This window comes from Micrasema longulum, unplaced genomic scaffold (genome assembly GCF_059751315.1).
Source record: "Micrasema longulum isolate JH-2025_06_02 unplaced genomic scaffold, ASM5975131v1 h1tg001102l, whole genome shotgun sequence".
In the NCBI taxonomy this organism is placed as follows: Eukaryota; Metazoa; Arthropoda; class Insecta; order Trichoptera; family Brachycentridae; genus Micrasema; species Micrasema longulum.
In genome coordinates this window covers 119669-133925 of record NW_028278290.1, presented here as the reverse complement: position 1 = coordinate 133925, position 14257 = coordinate 119669, and the positions used below count along the sequence as shown (strand labels likewise).

At 33.0% G+C, this 14257-nt stretch overlaps 1 protein-coding gene across 1 annotated transcript; it reads right to left on the bottom strand.

The window, feature by feature from the left end:
• Nucleotides 1-1034: 1034 nt before the first annotated feature.
• Nucleotides 1035-13660, bottom strand: LOC148277030 (armadillo repeat-containing protein 6 homolog). Its single transcript, XM_088233432.1, has 9 exons — nt 13077-13660; nt 11910-12062; nt 10875-11056; nt 10245-10401; nt 8457-8592; nt 4832-5003; nt 2528-2621; nt 1960-2109; nt 1035-1311 (listed from the first exon to the last, which is right to left on the bottom strand). The coding sequence occupies exons 1-9, from the start codon at nt 13191-13193 to the stop codon at nt 1072-1074; spliced, it is 1401 nt and encodes a 466-aa protein (XP_088089558.1). The 5' UTR covers nt 13194-13660; the 3' UTR covers nt 1035-1071.
• Nucleotides 13661-14257: the final 597 nt, after the last annotated feature.

The window sequence follows — 14257 nt, the reverse complement described above, 5'->3', positions numbered from 1 at the left end:
AAACACTGATTAGGTACTTAGACACTTACATAGCATCATAAATGTCAACTGATCCCAACGCCCATCGTCATCGGTAATAAGTTAGTCCCTCATTTGGATTTTATTACTTGAGTTTTTGCTCAGCTGTTGACAATATTTTTGTTTGGTGTGTCTGAGAAGAAGCTTGTTATAAAAGTGAATAAATGTATAGAGAAATCCACAAACTAAAATGTTTCCTTATTATATCCGAAATCTCGCAATTTCCGTGATCATTATAACCAAGTTCAACTGTATATTAATTTAAAATTTGACAAGATTTTGAGAGTATGATACCTACTAATTAAACATTAGTCTTATATTTAAAGCTTTATTAAAAAAATACAAAAGGCAGTACAAGTTATTAATGTGTTGCAAAGCAGTTAATGTGACGACCTAATTTTGTGACAATAAGAAATATGTACATACGAGTACTTAGTGTTAACTAAATAATTGTATTATTTTATTAAATATAAATATTTCGTTTATCTTTCTTAATGCCAGTTATAATACATTTTATATTATTTACTGAATGTGAAAAAAATAAATTAAAATAATTATTAGTTTGCTAAATATAAATTTAAATTAAGGAATGATAAAATTAACATGAGAATTCTTTTCCGCCAATAGTTAGTCTTTACTTTTACAAAAATATTGTACTGTTCTAGACTCGTGAGATATGAATTATTTGAACCACGGAGTCTTGAAATTGATAAACTATTCAGTTTTAAATACCCAATAAAAAATATCGGGGTGCATAAAGCTATGTTGAAAGGTGGGTTGCTTAATTGTTTAAAACGTTACATGAGATTTTGAAAATTGTTATCCAAGCTGCATTTAGTGAACTAACCTCAAAAATAGACTGAATGGCGATATTTCTTGGTGGAACTGCATTTTAATTATAATAAATAAAATGTGTTTTTTTAATTTTAATATTTTTTTTTTAGAATTTTTCACAAAACTTATGAAAAAGTTGAAAGTGGTGAAAACTTAAAATTTTATTTTATATATCCTAATTATTCTGCTCAATGATTTCTGATCCATTATTATTCTAGACTAGACTTCCTGTTCTCGAGTCGCGGAAGTATAGATCTTGCCTCCCTTCCCGGTCCACTGCTCATCCAGTTTAACACTGCAGCCGAGGTCTCGGAGGGCGGACTTGATATCGTGACCGCTTTCCTTTCCAAACCTTTTCAAGGCATCATTGACCAATTCCTCGGCACCGAGTTCCAAAAACTTAGCCCTCTGATCGGGACACCGGGCCACCATGTTCCGTATCGCCCAGCAAGCATTTTTCTGTAATCACGGAAATACATTATATTATTAAGTCAACCGCCTATCCTCTGTAGGAAAGAAATGCCACGAGCTTCCTCCACAAAACGAAATATTAGTATAAATAAATTAAATTGGTTTGTAAGGCTTTGTACATTTGTAAATAGCTAAAAATTTGTAAGGCAGGTTCAGGTACAATGAAATATTTACCTTTATCTTTAAAACCAATATATTACATCCTCCTTACCAGGAATAACCTATAAAAATAATTAGTATGATGGCAGTCCTACAAATTATCTACCAATTCTTTATTGTACCATTTTTAATACAATTTGCAAGTTTTAAACAAAAATTTTTTTATACTTACGCACCCACACACACGCACCCTCTCCCTCATTCATTCCCACACGCACATGTATCCTCTCCCTCATTCATTCACGCATACAAACATTCACATACACATGAATACAAACGTCACACAAATACAATTACTAAACTTCTTTTCTTATATATTATGTGTCATTATATTTACAGTGGATTTTTTTAATTGGCTTTAGCATTGTTAAGATTTTTTTACTTATTTTGTTTATGTAATAGCTGTAAAAATCCCAAATAAAATAAAATAAATTTCAATAAACAAATGTGGCTCAAATAAATAACTGTATAGTTTACCTGAACTCTTAATGAGTCCTTGTGGACGTTCATACATTGAAGAAGAACCTCTGGTATTCCAGCGTCAAAGAAAGATTTACTATTTTCTATTTCCCGTAATGCTATCGCTGCCACACAGCCGAGGCCAGCTGCTGCCAAAGGTTCTGAATTCTATAATACATGCATAGTAATTTTTAATATCATATATGATGTAAGGGACATTTTAATATAATTTTTTATCATTATTTGCCAGGCTTTGCATCAGTGCTCTAATTGCAGCGTATCTTGATTATTTTCGTTACATGAAAGGTAAGGTCATCAGAGTTACGCTACAGTGTCAGTTCAGAAATAATGAAATATTGCAGTGTAGATGGCTCTACACTGCAATATTGGCCACGTGGCCATTTAAAACAAATAATTCACGTCCACCCTGCAAGGAATCAAACCTAGAGTGCTGAGAATGGTAGAATGGTTGTTTTTCTCATATCACAGTGGATGGTTTGGTGAAGGTGCCATTGGTTCAGATTTATTGATGCACATGATTCAGAATAAAACAAGGATCAATTTACAAATCCATTTGTAAACATACCTTGTGTGTATCTAATGCGGTGCAGATGAGAGTAGCAGCGCCTTGTTTTACTATATTTCTCTTTACATCATCGTGACCAGCGAGAGCTTTTAATCTGCAACATAATAATAATATTATAATAAAAAGTCGTAAAATTAAAAGAAATACTTCTACACATGGTATGAAATATGTTGAACCGATTCAAGATGTATTTAAGAATAGAGCCAAAGAAGAAGGAAAACAGAGTTTGGAGAATATGGTGCAATGAAGAAGTCTACAATATCTATAATGAGCCCATCATAGTTCAATCGATCGAAATAGGGAGGCTGCGGGGGGCAGGGCACGTAGAAAGAATGATTAAAGAGTGTGCCCAATAAGATACTTCACACAAAGACCCGAGGTAGACGTAGCGTCGATAGACCCAAGCTCCGATGGCTGGATGGAGTGCAGCGGGATGTGGATGCTATCAGCACCGGGGACTGGAAGGGGCACATGCCAGGATAGAGGGAGATGGTGACGAATGTTTCAGAAGGCATCCACATGATTATGGTAGTTTCGTAAATGTTGATTTTTTCTAAAATATCGCGCATTGATATTTCATATTTCAACTGATATTTCCAGTACGCGAACTCTCGGTGTCGGAGAACTTCCCTCTGGAGGCCGGCAGCGCGCGCTACTGGGCGTAGAGCCAATGGTGATGAAAGATCAAAAAAGTGTTTTAAGAATACAAACATTTTTGAAATAGGATGTAATTCTATTGATATAGCTTAAAAATTTTAAGGATTTGTTTATGATACTATTATTATTTGTTGTAGGCAGGCAGCCTTTGCTGGTGAGCCGATATCTCGTGTATTGCTTTCTGTGTGCGTTCTTCTTCCTTTTTTGAACTATTAGACCGGAATGGAATGGAAAACTGGGCTTGGCAATTTATTCCAGTCTGAAAAGGAAGTTTTTCTTGAGATTGAGTTGGAATTGGAGACAATAGAGCTTCCAGTTATGACCCGTAAAATTATATTGGGATTTAATAGATAAATCTCGTGTAGGGGGCAGGGCAGCCATAGTAATTATTAGTATCTTAAAAGTTTCTATTTTATCAGATCTTTTCCGTCATTCTTTCAATGATGTAAGTCCTGGTGCTTTTAATCTACGGTGGGAGGGCACCTTTTAAAGTAATTTGAGGATTTTCATGGCACAACTTTGGACTTTTTCCATTCGCTCAATGTCTTTAGTGAAGTAGGGACTTATTATTATAAATTTGTTCGTGACTAGTTAGTCCATTGTCCAAAACTACATCATCATCATCATACACTTATCTGCACCCGATGGTGCATAGGGCACTGCATTGTTAAATCAAATGCAGCGTACTTCGATCATTTTTTAAATTTAAAAAAAAAAAATTTCAAAAATATTTACAAAGTAGTCTTAAATTAAAGTCCTGCTGAGTTGCATACATACAACTCGTCAGCAAAGTTCTTATAAATTGCTTCGATTATTCATTCTTAACCTACGTTAATAATAATTTTACTTGAAAAATATTACACATTACATACCTATTACATTATCAAAAATTAAAAACTATTACTAACACAATAAACTTTTTTCTATTAACCATAATTTGAGCAAACGTCTCACTCCTGTATTTAACTCAGTATGTTTAATATTGTTTGGTAACATGTTAAATATTTTAGGTATACTGTATTGCAGTGTCCTTTTGCCATATTTATTGCAATATCTAGGAACAGCCTAGCCCTTCCATACTAGTAAACCTGGTGTTGTAATCATGTACCAACTTGTGTTTATACTCGGAGTGCGACGCATGCTGACAAATTAATTTGTACCAAATTTGTTACTGGAAGGTAAGGTGATCAGTCTTACGCTTCAGGTGGCTAGTCCAAGGACAATGAAATACTGAAGTGTAAAACCACCTGTAAAAACAAATGTTGAAAAGAAAAAATAGAGATGTTTTGTGCAAACCATCTGAGGAATTGAAGGAGGACCTGAGAGCATCAATCGAGCCGAAAACACTTGCCCAGGATTCTGATTCCATTACACTCTTAATAATGAATCCAAGGACAATGAAATACTTCAGTGTAAGACTGCCTTTGAAAACAAATATTTAATGTCAGGAATTGAACTCGAAGGAATGGTAAGCAAACGCGCCAACCACTACACTACGAGGTGGCTGTTTCTCTTCTCAATTTTCTTTTTCAGGATTTTTATCTGTGAGCAGCCATCAAGTCAAAAACACTCCAGTTCTATTTCACCCACAGAACTGTATTCTTCTATAAATTATAAAAGCTTTGTGATATCTATAAACAGACTTACAATTTGAAGCATTGCCGATTCAGTTTTTCCTTGTTGTGGAACTCAATCATTACATCTAAGATAAATTTCAAGCCTCCGGCATCTTCTACTTTCTGACAGAATTCATGGCGTACGACTAACGTCGCAATAGTTAGCAAAACATCACCCACGAAGGCCTCTTGTGATTTAAAATCTGCAAATACAAACTTTTTTATATTAAACTAGTAACTGAACATCGCACAGGCCAACAGAGGATGCTGTCAGACATTATAAAACGAAGAACACCAGACAGCTCTTTTTTCCACGCTGACAGCTCCCCTAATCCCCGAATTCCGCCTAATCTCTTCATTATAAATCAACAATCTTTTGAGCATGTCCAAATGTATGCTGGATTTCACTCTCTTATTGATAAGATCTAAATTTATCGCAAAAGAGAGGGAAAACATTTTGAGGAGGAATATGGAAGTCTAGGCAGTTACAGGGCTTATGAGATGTCATTGGCTAGTTTACGTAGCCACTTTTTCATTTTCAATATTTATTTTTTAGTTACATTGAGAACATTACCGAGTATTCAATTCATTCTCAACACATTAAAAAATATACACATCAGATTTCCTAGTAAGAAGTCGGTCGGGAAAAGTCACTGGTAATTACTCCCTGAGATACAGATAACGCAGAATTTTTTTCTGCACCCTCTTAACACACTACACAAATATAAGTGATCGTACCTTTGAAGGATAGCCTAAGCCACAGATCTTCATTAGTTATTTCCAACTCAGAAAAGCGCTGGACATCCATAGCTTTTCTGTGTCTCCGCCAACAAACATCCCCCCCCCTGCCTGCGAGCACTACTAGATGAGGCACGATCATCATCATCTTCTAAATATTATAAAATACGGTGTAAATAGTTCCGAACTTAAAACACCATCACTGATTCACGTCTCCGTCAAACATATCACATCAAAATCACATCCTGCTACTTCATTGTAAAAGCTGGTGCATTTGGTGTTGAGTCCGCGGGTATTTTGGTATAAAAATGATAATGTAGAAGAGGAAGAAGCAGGAGTGGCAGCAAACCGCCTAGTCACTCTACTCGAGACAGGTGCGGAGTCACAACCCTACTCTTCCACTTCTTCACATAGGAGTGATGTGGCCAGCGACAAGGCTTTAAAACTTCTTCTATAGCACCTGCAGGTATTCCTTCTTTGAATGACGCGTAATATCCCCTCGAATTTATTTTATAGACCGTGAATGCGGCTGAACTACTGATCGAATTTAAATATATCTTAAAATTATTTACAGTAGTATCTTTATGAAAAGGATAAAAGTGAAACATGGATAATGGCGCCTTTTCCTCCATTGAACACATGTTTCCCCGCACAAAATGTCCTACCCGACGTATCTTAGGTACCGTCGACCATTCCTCCTTCTGAGCCGGTGTCGCCATCCCAGGAGTCACCGCATCGGATGTCCTCAATGAGCCATCAGACTCAGCAGGTGATAAGGACTGGGCTTGCGAAATAAATAGTTTAGAATTCACTTTACTTACTGTATCATCTGCATTTCCTTGACTCTTCCCATCTGTCGACTTTTGTGAAGTAAAAGAGTTCACATCAACAAACGTTTCACCTCTTTTATTTAACAAAAGTCAACCGACGGAAATGTGGTTGTTTAAACATAGGCAGAATGGTGAATGTTACTCAGTGTGCAAAGTTGCTATTTAAACCAGCCAATGAATGACGGGTCAAATAAGCCCAAGACTTCCATATTCCCTTCTCAAAAAAGATTTCTTTACTATAATTTATTCTTACCTTTTGATAGTTGATAACATTTACATGTGGAAGCTAGATTACCAATCGTCTTGCAGCTACAAAGCGCATAGACGGTTGGAATTCAAGCAACTTAAAATGATACCAATAAATGTATAAAAATTATCACTGAGCAGAGTAGTAAATTTGTCAAGCATTCATGCTAAATAGTAAACAATAGTAAAGCTAAATAATTAAAATAGAGATGAAAACGATGTAATTAATTTACTAATCAAATATAATCTAATGAATCTTTAATTTCTGTATTAATCGCTTAGTGAGTATTATGCATCTCATTTTTTGAAGTCCGCCAGAATAATCTCAGGAAGGCTGGCTAAGTGCATAAGCTGTTCCAAAGTATGCATGGAAGCGGCCGGTTGCAGTGCTGAGAGTCATCTCCCAGTACCGGGACTGTTCCAAATAAGGAAGTGGTCTGATGGCTGAGGAGATGAACTCCAGACTTGAAGACAAATATCTTGTACCATGACTGTTCCAAATAAGAAAGCGGTATGATAGCGGAGATAAATTCCTGGGCTGGTGCACGCCGAGTTTTATAGGTGAATTTTGTAGTGGGGATGACTTCCTTCAGGCCTTTGCGGGCATCCGCCTTTGCGGATGAGGCGCGCAGGGGTAGCCGGTTAGCTGGGATTTTTTTTTTTTCAGGAAACATACAGTACAGAAACATCTCAGTTTATAGTATACAAAATTAGACTTAATTTTAATGGAGCAGTGAAGTTTCTATATTATAAAAAATGGATAGTGGGGGTGGGTAGAAGTAAAATTGATTGTCTCATTTGTCCAAACCAATAATGAATCACTTGCTCCACAAAAGTATACTTTATGTTGTTTTTGTTATTTTATTGTGTGTTTTATAATATAAAAAAATACATGTAGAAATTTAATAAAAACATAAATACATAGTGTTTATAACTGTCTTAACATTTTGTAATTTCTCTCTGTATATTAAGTCTTCTTGTATATTCTCACATGTAAAAAAATATATTCTAAAGTGGCATCAGCACGGTTAACCGCAGTGAGGACACATTATTTTTATTATTTGTTATTGTTTAAATGTGAAAAAAAATCATAAATGAATGAATGAACATGCTAAGGTTATCAATAAACAATTTTCATTATTTTTATTATATAAATAAAAGACGAGTGATACTTTAATCCACACATTTGGAATATCCAGTAACCGGTTTCATCGCTTTCGCGACATCTTCGAGACTGGTATCTTTATTAAGGAGTTCAATGTATTTATACAAAACTTTTTACCCTTTGTTTTCAGAAATCATTATTAACAAAACCACACTCACGAAGGATGGGAAACTAAAAATAAAATAAAAGACTTAAACTCATTAAAATAGCATTATATCAACTCATTAGCTAGGAAAAAAAAAAAAAAAATGATAATGATCCTTAAGATAAAAATAACTTTATTTAATTTACTTTCATATAACTTTGAATTATCTATCCTTACCTCTGTTTTGTATAAATACATTGGACTTCTTAATAAAGATACCAGTCTCGAAGATGTCGCGAAAGCGATGAAACCGGTCACTGGATATTCCAAATTTGTGGATTAAAGTATCACTCGTCTTTTATTTATATAATAATGAACTTCCATCAAGAATTTTCACTTACAAACTTAAATGTTTTATTTTCATTATTTCAAGCAGAATAATAATATTATAAGTGGAAAAAACCAAACTGAAAGTAGTTAAAAGATTGAATTAAAATTAGAATCAATGAAAACATGCTCAAGAAAAAACAATATTTAACCCAAAAACAACTCGAGTTCTGACAGGTGTTTGTTATCAAATATGACTATTTACCTGAGAGCATTTGTGTTAGAGTATGGAGAGTTTCTGTGGCTATAAGTCTCGCATGTTCATGAGCTTTACCAAATTCAACTCTAACATCATCATCTAACACCAAGTGGCGGACAACGCAGCAAACCTCCTTTAATATCTGTGATAAATAGGTACTCTGTGAATATTTTGTAATAAATAGGTACTCTGTGAATATTTTGTAATAAATAGGTACTCTGTGAATATTTTGAAACAACTTTTATAATTTTTTAGAATGTTATGATTTGAAACTACAGATGTATGCAGCATTATTAGGTATTTATATTATTATTTTGATTAATTTCAGATACAGTTTTTCGGATGTTCAACATGCAACGTATATCTGGTCCCCATACTATAAAAGTTATGAATCTATGGGCGGGGGGAACAATCACACAGGTCAACTTTATATATTTTTTTTTTATTTGCTTATTTTGTAGTATGCAACTATATCCACACGTGTTCCAAAACACATAAGTCAAATAACGTCATTAAGGATAATATTATCAATATACTTTATTACACAAAATAAATTTACTAGTTATCGGCTACAAAACAGTTTTCTCGAAGAAGAACCTTTTCTAACTTTATGCCTTAAACAACGTTACATTGAAGAGTTATCACCTTACTATGTATTCCCGGTGGTTATTAGCAATAATACAATTCCTATAAGTATTGAGGAAAAAAAAGACATTCTTTTAATGTTAGATTTGATTCCCGCGATGTTTGAGACACAAAACACTGTCTCCTGAAAAGTAAGGCATTTTGACTTTTGGGATTATTCCCTCCACCCATAGAAATATAAAGTTGAAAAAGTCCAAATTAAATTAATAAAATGTCTATTGTACAAAAATAATTATCAATTGAATAATAACAATGAAGCGAGAAGACATTTTAAGATATACTCCTTGGATAATAGATGTGAGATGTTTTTATTCAAGCTTTTAAATGGCAATACTGACTGCCCTAATTTACTTACTTTAATTAATTTTCATGTATTCTTTAAACATACCCGTCACGCCAAATCATTTTAGTGTGCTGACAAAAACACTGATGCAACAAAAAAATTCATGTATAAATACAAGGTTTTTCAGGGCCAGACCGCGAAACTTCAGAGGAACATTCCTCATGGTAAGCTTTAAAAAATATCCTAATATTTTTTTTCCAAAAACTCATTTTTATTTTTTTAATATTTTTTTTGTAACCTCAATATGGAGTCAATCTTTAATTTCTCGGACCAGCATCTCTTCCGCAAACCCCTACCCCTTCTGTACAAAAAAAAGAGATAAAAATGTATTTGTCCAACAAAGCGATAAGCACCAGACCGGGTTCATGGAGGGACTGCTAGTACAAGAAATTAAGGATTTACTCCATTTTGAGATTATAAAATGCTCCTCTGAAGTTTTGCAATCTGGCCCCGAAAAACCGTGTATAATTCGTAATGTATGTAATAACCTTATTGGCCAATACGAGTGACATATTCGACTTAAATAATAATTAATTCAAAAAGGAAATCAGCGACAGCATGCAGGCATTATCGCTGTAGTAAATAATGAAATGTGAACACTATCTTTCATTTTGAATATGCACAGGTATATAAATATGTATATTATATAAGTTAAATTTATTTTTTTCATTTAATTCCTGTATGACATATTACGTATGTTGTTAATTATAGATTTGAAATCATCTTTTAATCTAGCATTAAGTATCTATCATATATTTTAACTATCTTATTTTGTACATGACTGTAGATTTAAAAAAAAGTCTTACCTTAGCATCTTTATGAGTCTCTAGCATCTTTTTCAAATGATTTAATATTGCAGCATCAAATATCTTCTGTCTATTGCGTTCGTGTTTCAAGCAGCAAATTGAAATCCATTTAAGAGTTGCTAAAATGACTCCATTGTCTGTTTGAGCATCTAGAATACTATAAACAAAAATTAGGCTTAGCTTAAATTAATAAAAATTAATGCATCAATTATTTTGCGCTGATATTGTTAAAACTGCGATGAAATAAAATTATTTTACACGTCTGCGGACACTTTTCCTTCTCATATGGATACATAATATCATAAATTTTTTTATTTTTTGGTATATTTCACTTTCGATTGGAACATAGTTGGCGGCTTGAAGTAAATCTTATTTTACTAACATACTGGGACACTTTTGTTGCCGACTGTTTTTTGTAGGGATACTATATCTCCCCCTACCATAAATTAATTCAGTTTCACGTAGGCTATAGCTCTTTCCACTATCAATGTCTTTTGAACTGACAGCTCTATAGCCAGGAAATGATGGCAATCCATCATTTTTTTTCAATATGATTTTGATGGCAATAGCCGGCATAACCGCAAATGTGTTAATAGAACTGTTCAAAATGTAATATTTATACTACATTACTTGTTCATGATTTGAATTCCTTCATCATTCAGAATGTCTGGCTGTCCATCCATGAGTGAAGAAATGCACTTGAGGGCGGGTATCAGAATAACCGGTTCCTGTCGCAGACAGCTCATCAATGAAGAATAGGCGCCTTCTTTACTGGCCATCAATTTGTGAGCCATGTCTTTATCGCACTCAGACTTTGAAAATCAAAAGGATATTTATTTAGACTAACGGGTATTTTACTAGAGTAGTACAACTTTAAACTTTTTTGAGGAGGGAAGGAAGTTTAGATATTTCTAAGACTTAATTATTTATTTTATTTTGCGGGACATCCCATGGCTTGTGATAGAATATTATATAAAAATAAAAACTAAATGCTCAGTTACAAATTAAAAGACGCCACAGTTGATATAAATAGCATATTTTAAATGAGAGCAAAACAATGTATATTACAGGATTCATCATTATCATCATTCCCTTTCCGCACCTAATGGTGCATAGGGAACTGCATTGGTACACCAATTGCAGCGTATCTTGATCAGTATTGTTATATGAAGGTAAGATGATCAGTCTTTCGCTTCAGGAACCAGCCCAGGGACTATGAAATATTACAGTGTGACAACACCCTTTTAAATAAATATTTCATTTCAACTATGTCGGGAATCGAACCCGAGACCTCTTGCATGGTAGGCAAACACGCTGACATATTTTTTAATTCCCGCAAAAATGGTTCATCATTGGTCATGCCCCTAATAAGTCACAATTGGGTAAAATTTTGAACACCTTTTGACCGTTTAATTTGAAATGGATCTTTGCTAAGAATTTTGATGTCACAATAATTGTCAAGGTCAAACAGTTCTTTTTGCATTTTTGTAGACATATTTTTTTCAATTATAATTTTAAAATTATTAATGAAAACATTTTTCCGCAATATCTATTTGATTTTGAAAATAAAATTAATTTTTCTAAATCCATTTCACATATTTTTATCGGTATTCGTAGTATGTGATATTTCCCTATTACAAAATTAGTTATAGAGTCGAGTAATACCTTTAAAACATCCAATTCTTTTATGAGTTGTGATTTGTCTAAAGTATCAGCGGTTAAAATATTAGAAACATTCCTAATGGTCACAGCTACAATGTGGTTGTCTGGTTTTCCTGATAAAATCAAATCTTTTATAATATTGGAGAGATCGACTCCCTGTAAAAAATAAAACATTTGTAAAACAGACAAAAAAGAAACACTTGCAAAATATGGTTAATCAATGAGTTAAATGAAGTGAAGTGATGAAGAAATGTAATTTATTTAAGATATTACTATCCGTCATTAAATTTCTTAGACCTTAAACCTACTAAAAACCTTTTAAAAAGTCTGTTACAGAAAGGTAAGGTGATCGGTCTTGCGCTTCAGGTGCAGGGACAGTCAGATACTTCAGAAGAGAAACATCATTAAGAACAAATATTTCACGTCGACCTTCCCGGGACCTCAAGCGAGGTTTGCGAATGCGTCAACAACTACACACGAGGCAGACTTCAGGATTTTTACCAGAGAACAGCCATTTAATAAAAAAATACTCATCCAGGATTCTGGTTATATTTAACACACATAACTGTATTCTTCATCCGCCAGGACACGGATAATAACCTTAAGAAATATGCCTTTAGAGTTGCTTTTGGCACAACGAAAATCTGAAATCTTTGGAAAAAATACTTTCTGTTTTAGGTTGGTTTAATATTCGAAATTCACTTTTTAATGACTTAAAAAATATTCAAAAACATTTTCGTACTTAAAAAAACACCTGAAAAAAACAGTTCTTACAGCCCGTGTGACGAGTGTTATGTGATTTTATTTTATTTTTATTTATTTATTTTATTTAGAAAACATACAGTCATACAAAATAAGTACTAAAAACAAAAAAAAAATTAACATAAAAAGACCAATTAAGTTTTCATAAATTAAAAAGATATAAACATTAAATGTGACAAAAAATAAAAAATAAATAAGAATTTTAAGTGAGAAAAGGATAATTGTTGATAATTGTGATGTTATTTTATCGACTTTTTATTACTATTGTGTCATAATATATTATATCCCCCCATACCAGCACTTTTGCTGATTGGGAATATTTCGTATAATGTAATGTAATAATATGTATGTAATACTCGAATATACATTAAATAAACACAGCAAGGAGTTATTTAAGGTTATGTTTACCTGCGCTTGGAATTGCTTGACAGCATCTTCTATCGCTTCTTCCGCCGTCATATCGAAGTCTTCCATATTTTCTGCCACAACATCATCATAGGTTTGCTGAGTTATGACACGCACCATTTTGGGAATATTAAAACCCCTTAAAAGTAAAACTATAACACTGAAGAAACAATGAGACGCTGAAATACTCGTTACACACCTACGCGAATTTCACACATGTTGGAAAAAATAGAACTCACAAATAAACTATGATTATTAGGACACAAAAATAATAACGATTAAATCACAAAAAATAAAAACAGACAATTATTTTTATTTAATACTTTTCGCATCCGTTTTGGCAACTATTTTATTAATTTTGACAGGTAATTGTGTATGACAACTTTAAATGCAGAGTCAAAGATTTTGCACAAAAACACCATAGACTATAATATCCCCATACCGTCTTTTTTTATGTAGCTACTGATTTTACATATATAAAAAACAGTTAAAATGAAACATATCAAATAGATCCAAACCAACACCGACTAGTAGGTATTGTCCAAACCAATACCTAGGTAGTCGGTGTTGTCCAAACCTAAGTTCCCAAATTGAAAACTTCATTTCCGAAGTCCAAAGATAAAATATTTTATGTATTTTGAAATTGGAAGACGAAAATATTATGAAACATTAGAATGATAGCAATAATTTTCAATAAAACACTTATTTTTCTTCTAATTTATTTATAACATAATCACATTTTCTTCAATTACTATTTAGACGTTAGCACTTTTGATACCCAAAGGAAAATATTTATCTTATCTATTATTATTTTGTACGTCGTTTACAAAATAATATTTTGGATTTTGAAAAACAATTTCGTTTATTTTGCAGTGAAATTATGGATATTGAATCTGGTTGAATCTATCAAAATATTGCATCTGAAAACATTAGTCTTATGATAAAAAATATCACAAAGTTATTATAATAGTTTACGATAAACTAACGTTTTATCTTTTTTTCTAGTAGAGTTGAATTATTCCAGTATAAATTATAATACATATTTGAGGTCAATTCTCTCTTTCTTATGATTCTTGAAACCCGCAAGCTGTGAAGAGTTGTTATGGGATTACTGGTTCAGATATGGTATTTGTTTTTATTGTATGTATATGTAAGTGTACTAACTATGATTTTCTGTTATTGTT